The 10,176-nt window shown below is 39.1% G+C and overlaps 1 protein-coding gene across 2 annotated transcripts in view; it reads left to right on the top strand.

Annotated features, from left to right (window-relative positions):
- Positions 1-1,944: 1,944 nt before the first annotated feature.
- Positions 1,945-10,176, top strand: part of erich3 (glutamate rich 3) — a 16,911-nt gene continuing 8,679 nt past the window's right edge. The window contains exons 1-8 of one of the 2 annotated variants that reach the window (XM_015370379.1): positions 1,945-2,097; positions 2,175-2,375; positions 4,559-4,739; positions 4,837-5,023; positions 5,160-5,329; positions 5,412-5,558; positions 6,543-6,890; positions 7,572-7,706. In XM_015370379.1, coding sequence (XP_015225865.1) covers positions 1,975-2,097; positions 2,175-2,375; positions 4,559-4,739; positions 4,837-5,023; positions 5,160-5,329; positions 5,412-5,558; positions 6,543-6,890; positions 7,572-7,706 — 1,492 coding nt within the window. In that variant the 5' untranslated portion in view covers positions 1,945-1,974. Of the gene's footprint in view, positions 2,098-2,171; positions 2,376-4,558; positions 4,740-4,836; positions 5,024-5,159; positions 5,330-5,411; positions 5,559-6,542; positions 6,891-7,571; positions 7,707-10,176 lie in introns of both variants that reach the window. The other variant, XM_015370378.1, reaches the window with a different exon arrangement.

Here is a 10,176-nt window from a genome sequence, read left to right as displayed (position 1 = left end):
TGATGATAAATAACATTGTTATGTATAATATATTACATTTCTGACTGTATATCCCTGTAATTATTACACACTGTAGCTTTAAAAGTAGACAGGCTGTCTGCCTCATGGACTAAAACTGGTAGTTGGTTGCGCAGGAGAAGGGCTCGATAACTAAAAGATCTGACTCCCGTACCTTTAGAAATTCTAGGAACCACTAGTAAACCTGCAGATTGAGAGTGAAGTGCTCTGTTAGGAACACAATGAACAATCATATCTCTGATATAAGATGGAGCTTGGTTATTTGGAGCTTAATATGTGACAAGGAGAATTTTAAAAAGTATTATGGATTTAACAGGAAGCCAATGAAGATAAGCTATGATAGGAGAGATATGATCTCTCTTCTTAATTTTCATAAGAAATCTGACTGCAACATTTTTGTTCAGCTGACGGCTTTTAACTATAGTTTGTGGACTTCTTGATAGTAAAGATATACAACAGTCCAGCATTGAAGATTGAAAAATTACACCATGATTTTTTTTACTTTATTATCTAAGATCAATTTATTTCCATTCAAATGAAGTGACTGACTAATCAGCTTTTTTTCAAAGACTCTGATCCAAAGACTATAACATCTGTTTTGTCTGCATTCAGGAGCAGAAAGTTAAGAGTAATCCAGGTTTTGATGTCTTCAAGACATGCCTGTAATCTATGTAATAGTTTAGCTTTATCTGGATTCATAGGCAGACATAGCTGAGTATCATAGGCATAACTGTGGAAATTATTCCCATGCTGTCTAATAATTCTACCAATTGGGAGCATATATAGTAAAGAGAATTGGTCCTAGCATTGATCTCTGTGGTACTCCACAGGTAACCCTGGAGCTCTTGGAAGATGTAACATTAACGTGAAGGCAAACTGAAACCTCTCAGATAAATAAGATTTAAACAAGCCTAGTGCTTTTCCTTTAATTCCGACAAAATATTCAAGTCTTTCTTTAATAATAATATTATGTAACTCCAATTCTTGAAGAAAGAAAACCAATTAGAAGCGACAAAAGTCGTGAAACTTCAGTAGATCAAAAAATATACAGTCAGAACTAAAATATAATAGCTGGGATAAAATAATGTTTATTTAAGACGATTAACTTGGCCCAGTCAAAGTCTGGACATAATCTGTCATATACCTTGAAAACTGATGTATACAAACATTTAATGTCAAAATTCAACAAGACATTTTTTGCAGAGAGTTAGCAAGAAAATAGCTTCTTTATGGGCTGCACAGTTTCACAGTGGGTAGCACTGCTGCCTTGCAGCAAGAAGGCTCCGGGTTTCCCGGCTTGGAGTCTTTCTGCATAGAGTTTGCATGTTCTCCCTGTGCATGCGTGGGTTCTCTCCAGGTACTCTGGCTTCCTCCACAGTCCAAAAACATGACTGTAAAGTTAACTGGCCTCTCTAAATTCTCCTTAGGTGTGAGTGTGTGCATGAATAGTTGTTTGTACTGTTTGTCTCTGTGTTACCCTGCGACAGACTGGGCGACCTGTCCAGGGTGTGCTCCCCCTCTCACCCATAGACAACTAGGGAATGGCACCAGCAACCCTGACGACCCCAGTAGGGATAAACGTGAAAATGGAAAGAATGGCTTCTTTATGTGCAAAACCGCACATATTTCCAAAGCCTACAGTTGTAGTTGTTAGTAATATTAAGCAAATTAAAACTGATCTGAATTATCATATATAAAAAGTTAGAATACCATTTTTTTATTCCCTTTAATATTGTGCTGTTATTTGAGTTGATTTTTCCAATGAACTTTAAAAAAACTTTAATTAAGATTGTGGTTGCAACATGAAAAACTAAAAATTTTTTCTACAGCACGATACTATGAAACAGAAGGAATAGGCTGCACCAGTGATGGTGATGAGGTGTCTTTCTAACTCTGATCTAAACCCCGTGGCTGTTTTAGCCCAGCACTTCAAGGCCAAACACGGCTCCAGGGAAGATGCAGCGGCCGGTGCGCCTGAAGCCCATCAACAGTACCAGCACAACAGCCTCATTCAAACATGGCTCGCCTTACAGACCCCTCATCTCTTCTCAGGAGAACAAGCATTTGCTCAACAACACAGTGAGTGTCTGATCTCCACTGACGACAGGCCACTTGTTATTTAAGAAAATACTGAGATTTCCGAACATCTTCAGCAGATGGACATCAGGTCCCGCAGACATATGACTGCAGAGGACGTCTCCCATGGCATATCCCCCTACTGCCTCCCAGTCATCAACAACTTTGTGACACCAGTGCCCCCACTGAAGAAGAAGAACGACCGGGAATTAAAGGTCACTGCCGGCAGCACCATCAGAACACGCAGACTACGCCCTGCCACCTCCTCCAGTGGATCTCAGGTCAGTGCTGTCCTTATGTTCGTATGTGCTTAGATGACTAAGCTTTATAAATCACTGTTTAACTAGTCAACAGTACCAATTTCATACCAGCCTATTATTATTTTATATATTTTTTTCTCTTTTTTACGTGCCCTGTCAAATGTACTCCACACATCTCCCACCAAAGCACTAAATGTCTAAATGTATCCAAACATAGAGATGCCCACCCTGTGTTCAAGGAAATGCTGTTAATAATAATGACTAAGGTGATTATTTAAAATGGGGCATAAACAAGCACCAGCAAAGGGAAACCCATCCTGGTGATGTTCTACTCCTCAAGGCCAAAACACACCAAATTTGCTTTTGCGTCTGATCCGACAGAAAATCGTGTCGGAAAAGGTGGGCATGATCACAGTCGACACGATTTTGTGGGCTTGTGTAGCTATATAGACCTGGGGTCTATCTCAGTAAGACTATACAGCAATTCAATGGCAATTTCATGGGTCTGACACGAAGAGAGATGTGGTTACAAAGTAAAACACATCCGCTTTGGGGGAAAATAAAAAAAAACAATCTGTTAATCGTACCGGGAAACAGTCAGTATTGGAACTGCATATCACGTATATAGCAAGTGTGATAGATTCGTGCAAAAGCAATGAATGAAACATTAAAAAAAGAATACTTTACCCATGATAGGTGTTCAGGAGGATTGAAAATTGATAAACTAGTGATACTCTTTGAGCCTTGCAAAAGCAATGAGGGACAGCCAGAGCAGGTAAGCACAGTGTATCTCTACCCTCTTTATGAAAAAGAGTTTTTTAATCATTTATTTGTAATAACTTCTCATAATCTGACCAAGTCAAATGTGGGAAATTGTTTCAATCTGTGCGTGACAGAGACAGAAGTGAAAAAGAAATCTGCACAGATCTGCTCATCCATCCTAGTCGGAGCCTCCTATATGCAATTAGTGTGACATGGAAAGAAATTGGTTTGGCCATCGAAAAGATGCAACCAGTGTCTTCAGGCCTTCATTGTCCTACATGTGTGGTTGTGTGATGGAGCAGGCGAGGGAACATCATAGTGAGTAAAGGTGTAGGGAACAAATCAGCTCAACCACCATCATAGATAGGGACCCCAACCATTCAAAGACAATGGCCAGGAGCACCATGGACCCACGCAGCCCAGGACAGAAGACAGACACCGAGCCCTAAGAGCAGGCCGCTGGTCTGGTCTGCTCCTCAGTTCATGATTATTGCTTGAACAGAATCAGAGTCACCTTTGTTCTGCGGGTTTGTTCAAACCAGAAAGGAATTTGACTTCAGTCCAGCCTGGCTTTTTAAAATATATAATATAAAATGAATTGCTGGGAGGTATTAACTCTTAAATGTGCATTATGTATATACAAGGTGTTTACAAACTAAAAGAAAAAGGTGGAATCTATGCAAATATGAATGCATAGAACTAAGCGCTGCAGTAAGGGCCTGATCTTCAAGGATTCAGAATTTGGGATGCTAATTTACATGTGCAGTTTCTTCTTTAGTAAGTGCAATGAGAGGGCTTGTTGCGGGTGATCTATAAAGACTCCTGGGCAAATGTGAAGACGTGCAAATCGATTTGGTTTCGTACAAAATAATGAGCAGATTGCATGTACAGGCAGTCTGAAGGGTGCTGTTAAAACATAGACAAGGTTTTAAGCCATGCAGTTGAAGGTAACAATGATAAAAGTCAGTTAAATACTAATATCTATTATACTAAATAATTTTTTACAGAGCACTTTCCAAAGGTAGCATATCTCTAAGTGCTACAAAACATAGATATAAAAAGAATAGATATAAAAGAAAAATGAAGAAAATAACCAAAGTTAAATATTAAATAAATGAAAAATCAATAAAGATGACAAGGTTTCCATGTCTAAAAAAAAAAGGTGCAAACATATAAACAAACAGTTATGTTTCATCAAAAACAAGTGAGAAAAAAGTCCCAGTTGTTCAAACCCGTAAAAAGGATGCAGGTGAGTTTCTGATTCGAACAATCGATTTGCCCTAAGTGTTGACCAGAGAGACAACCTGAGGAAAGAAGCTTTTTCTGTGATGTTGGGAATCTGTAGATAGTGCTTTATATAGTTTATCGTTCAAAAGATTTTTTTAGATTAAGTGTAGAAAAAGCTTTGGGGAAAAAATCTGCTTACCATTTATTCTCTTTAGAACCCCTCTTGGCTCAGCAGCTCTGTTTACCAGAGCCGAGTCTGTGTCAACATGGTGTACTTTGGCAAAACGGTTCATCTCTCCAATGACTTAATCGACTCCAGGGATGAAGTCAAGGTGTTTCAGCAGCATTGCGGAGGAGAAAACCTGTGTGTGTACAAAGGGGAGCTCCGCGAGGGAGGTCAGTGCTTGCGTACCGGGTCAAATTAAAAGAATATAGGAATGATTTAGAACTTATTTATGATCCTTTCCTTATTTTTAACATTTTCTCCCCTCAGAAGCCTTTCAGTTCATATCAAGGCGCCACAGAGGTTTCCCCTTTAGCCTGACCTTCTACCTGAATGGGCTGCAGGTTGAACGGCTAAGCTCCTGCTGCGAGTTCAAACACAGGAGAGGCGCCCGACTTGGAGGAAGACATGGATACTTCGGCTTTTCCAACATCGAGGGGGCTTCTCCTTGTTACAAGTAAGAGTGAATTGAAATGTGTACTACAGCTGTAAGAACAAAGACAGTGTTTTATATGAAGCCACACAGCAAAGTTCACAAAAATTCAAGGACAGTTCTTCATTTAGGTCTTTGTTTTGGGGGGATTATTTTTCAGGTGCATCATAGAAATGGGCCTGGATAAAAAGCCCTCTCCTCCAAAGAGGGTCATTAGAGATCGGTCAGAAGTAAAATCAGCCACTAGCCTTAAAGATGAAACTGAAACACCCATTAAAGAGACCACAGACAGAGAAGAGACAGAGGCTGTGGAGAGCAAAGTCAAAGATGGTATAATACATAAAATCTCTGAGCAATGACCACTCCCTGATCTAAACAGACATCAGTATTGTGTTGGTTATCTCATCTTCAGATTATGAGGAAGACTTTGAAGCAGACGATGAAGGCCCTGTGGAGGAAACAACTCTACGAGAAGAGAAATCTCCATCTCTGTTCAGTGAAACTGAACTACCGGACCAGGAAAAGGATGCCTCTCAAGCTGAAGATGAGGAGGACGACAGTGAGTAAACCTCTTGGCTTGACATAATTAATCCAGACACACAAGTATGTCTGTCTGGATTAAACTTTTTTTATTTAAAACAAACATGAAAAGCTTCTTGTGTTTTTGTATTTTGTATCAGTATTTTATTGAACTTTTGCCTAAATTAGAGCTAGAGGTTTGGGTGAAAGCTGCAAACATCAGTTTTCAAGTCTCGCCTCAATGATATTTAATTCTATCCCTATCAAAGAAAAGAGAAGCGTCCCTCTACTATGTGATGTTATTTTTCACATCAATCATACAGAGTTATAGGTCATAGTTTATTTTGGACAACCACATCTTGGTAGGTTTACAGTTCTGCCGTTCTCTCTCAGTTTTTAGATAATAGGTCCAAAATCTGCTCTTCCAGAGGTTTAAAATCTGAGATATTATGGCATTTCTGCTGTAAGCTTGGCTATACCTTTATTTCTTGTGCCTCCTTATTGCAACATTTTTCTTACAACTGAATTATACTTTGTTGACATTAGGGTTCCTAGCCCAGCAGTGTAACGCTTCTGACGCTGTCTGTAACTGCTGGGCTGCTAACAAGGTATAATGTTTTGTGATCGTTTTGGCTCTCTGTGCGGGAAACAAGTGCTGCTGGATGGAAATAATGGGGTGAAATGCTGGAAGGGGGAGCTTGACTCTTGCTGCTTATAGCAGAGATTTCAGATGCAAGCCCATATTTTTTGGCTGATATCGGAACGATTTCCAAACATTCCCTGTTAGTATTGCATAAAACTCTGCCGAATTTGTTTTAAAGTCAAAACATTGTAATATTCCTGTAAAACAAATTTAGGGGTGTATTGCTCAGTTTGCAGAGAACTGCTTTTACAGTAAAATAAAGAACCCTCTATTAGCAGTTTTCTTGTGTTAAGAAAGAATCATCACTACACAAGTATTCATATTAAGGTCTGATATTTGAAGCTCAGAAGTTAAAAATGCTCTATGTTCTTTTATCCACAGTTGAAAAAGGGTCTAGCTCAGGCTCCAGAATGTCAGGCAGCGATGAGGAGAGCGATGGTGAAGCTACTAAGCACTCAGAAGATGACGAGACAGAAGACACGGTTAAAGAGGATGGCCAACCTGAGGCTGACCAGCAGAAACCTGAAGAAACTGTTGCTGCCAGGGTCCAATCTGCTTCTGTCAATAACTCCGACATAGTTGACAGCGCCATGGACAGCACAGGGATTGAAATCTCTGGTACCAGTGTTTCCATGGGCAATGAGGATAAACTGAGCAGTGACACCTCAGAAGATAAAGAAAGGGAGAATCCTGGGAATGAGACCAAAATCGAGTATGAACAGGAGAGGGGTGAGTGAAGCCGAGTGTTGGAACTAAAAAGGTTTGAACTAAGTATAAAAAGCAGTTTCAATTTGTGTGCTTTTCTGCTGTTTCCAGCTTGCGTTTTATTTTGAAATTGAAGCAAAATCATCTACTAAGTAAATAAATACACATTTCTGAAAGCTTATTGGTAGTGAGATTGCAATCAGACACGAGAAAGGAAGCAGTCACTTAGAGGAAAAATGCATACATTTGCATGTGGTATACTCTTTCAGTGTGCTTAAAATATGCAGCTGTGAGGAGCTGCTCCATATTCATGTGGTGCTTACTTAAACAAATCAAGCAGCTTTTTACTCTCTGTAAACATTTCACATACATAAAATCTGCAAACATTAAAAAAAATGTAAAGTAAGTAGTTACAGTGAGTAAGCAATGCCTCCCTATTGTATGACAAACACTTTAGAGCAAATTTCAGAAACTTAATAAAGCTTACTTTCAAGTTAATTTAAAATGTCACATTTTGTTTTAGTTACCGTTTCCTATGCATGTTCATGGTTTTGCATGACGGGCAGCTTTCTTTTGTTTGCCGTGGCTAATAAAAAGTTTTCACAGCTGTGCGTTTTTATTCTTAAGTTCTAGTTGCTCTCTTTCTCTGCATTTTCTGCATATTCTGATTAGTCATATGCATCATGTTCCCTTGCCCTTCCAAAGCCAAATCTGTGCAGGAGAAGCTGGCAGAAGCAATCCTCAATGTATCCCATTGCAGCTCTGAGCCTGAACTGAGCGACACCACTACTGAGGAGGAGGAGGGGCCTGCACATAAACTACCTAGAAAAGAAAATCAAGGTACCATTATTTTAAGTTTTGAAGAAAACTTACTGTATATGCTCTGTAAAGGTTTTCATAGCAGCTGACTTTTTTCATGTTGCATCAACCACAGATTTTGCTGTATTTCTGTGGAATGAAAGTGTTATGTGGTTTATTAAACGCTCTAAGGTCTTTCATACAAGCTTACTTTCCAAAAGAAGATATGCAATTTTTCCACTAGGTCAGGCTCAGCACCTGCAAGTTAAAATGGGGACGAGCACGTAGGACGGCCTTACGTAAACATATAACTAGAGTGATTGACCACTTATTTTGACGATCCACCCAGGAAAAGAACATCCTCCACTATACCTTTGATAGGGTGAAGGTGTGTTCAGAGGGATGCTCACTGTTAGTTTTCCAGCACACATTGCATTTAGCATGAGGGGTGAAGATACATAAACATGTTTAAGCTAAAAGAAGTAAAGAGCTAAGTTAAAGCTGCAGCAAAACTTATTGTTCATATTGAAGAAGTATATGCCATGTATAATCTAATGATGGGTAGCAAATTTACTATTCCCAGGTGTTAGGCCAAAGCTCGCAGAGGGGAGTATGAAATCTGTAGATAAGAGGGTAGAATGACCTTGCTGGCACACACACAGAAAAAGCTGATTAACAATGTGGAAGCAGAAAGGCAGGAAGCAACTCCATACATGGAGATAAGAAGGTAGGGAGTATGATCATTCTGTGGGACTGTCTGTGTGAAACTGTAAGATGTTCCCCTATGAAGATAATAAAAAGAGCCGGTGTTGCAGGGGGGGTCGGAGTTGCTGTTCGCAGATGCGTGCTGCTGCTGCTGCTGCTCTTCCTTTGCAAAGGCAAATCGAAGCTTCTTGGTCCAGAATTTTTTTATAACACTCCATCTCAATTAAGTTACCTGCACCTGAATTAACAGACCCGGGGGAAAACCATGACGGTGTTTTTCAACAGGGGCAAAGAAGTTTAATTTGCTTATGACGACAAACTTTTGAGGGTTTTTTAATGGCCTTATTATATGCCAAAAACCAAGAGCATACATTTTCTTTTTGTGAGTAGGATTTCCTTTACTTGCACTTAAAACTTGTAATGCTTACAGTATATTCAAAACTTCTGTTTTCTCCCAAAAATAGTCTCTTCTCCATCAAATCTTAGTTTCTGCTCTCAGATCGAGAGGACGAGAGGAGAACAGATATGTTCTCCTCTGGTTTACTTCCTTCTCCTCCAGTCTTAGATCTAGTCAGTGATACGCTCAGCTCTGAGTGTTGATTTTTTTTCACTCTCTCTCAGGCTGGAGTCGCACCGTCGCCTAGCAACCCTTGCAGGCAATATAAGGACAGCCTCAGAAGAGGTGTGCTTGTTTTCTTCTTTATTTGTATTTAGAAGTTTCTTCTTGAGTTTACCTGTTACTGCTTACTGATAATAAAATTGCAAATTGCCAACGGTTTTGCGAGCGTATCTCTGACTGGAGGAGAGACTGGTTTGTACTTCAAAAAAATGAAATTGTCTAGTGCTGTTTTTAACCATTTTTTTTTTGTATACACTCATGTATACAAAATGACAAAATAAATTTAAGTTTACATAAGTAGCAGGAAGTAAATGACTGTAGATAATATCTGTGCAAAAAGCATGACATCTGAGAGCAGAAACAAAGATTTGATGGAGAAGGAAATATATTTGAGAGAAAGCAGAAGTCTTGGACGGGAGCATTGCAAGTTTTGAGTGCAAGTAGAAGAAGTTCTGCTCTCAAAAAGTAAATGTTTAGTCCTCGTTTTTGGCAGGAAAAAACTTGCATACAAGAAGTCCAAAAAGGATGCTCCAAGTTTAGTGAAGAAATTGTGCTCCCGACCAGGTTAGCTCTGGGAAAAATGTTTATATATATATATATATTTATATTTATATTCATTTTCAATTTATTTATTTTTCATTTTATCATTCACTAGGTCTGATAGACACATTAGGTTTTAAAGACAAACATTACATGTACGGTTGACGAGGATCTTATTAAAGAGAGAATTACATATTTATAGGGAGAGGATTCTACAACTCAGTGGACAGGGCATGAGATTACTTGTTTTTGGTCTGTTTAATATGAGCGAGATGCGGATCACTTTATTTTTATTTAGTCATATTTACAGTACATGTAGAACTATTTAAATTATTTTTAGATTACACATAAATAGATTCATTAATTCCACTGGGGAAAAGGAATTACTTTAGGGTAAGGATTAGGATTCCCTCGATGATAAAAATCTAATGAGCCTACTGGCACAATCTGAAGCCATTCTATGAGACTGATAGCCGCTTATAACGGCCATTTATTGGGATGATAACATCGGAAGCGTGGATCCAAACGACCACTTTAATGTGTAAAAAAAAACTGAGTCAACATGAGGAGGGAGGCATGAGATGATGCACAGGTTGTATAAATTAGCACAGCGTTTTTAGACTTAATTTTCACCTGCTGTAAGAAGAT

This window comes from Cyprinodon variegatus, unplaced genomic scaffold, assembly GCF_000732505.1.
Source record: "Cyprinodon variegatus isolate N-32 unplaced genomic scaffold, C_variegatus-1.0 Scaffold45, whole genome shotgun sequence".
Lineage (NCBI taxonomy): Eukaryota > Metazoa > Chordata > Actinopteri > Cyprinodontiformes > Cyprinodontidae > Cyprinodon > Cyprinodon variegatus.
This window is presented reverse-complemented; position numbering and strand designations above follow the sequence as displayed.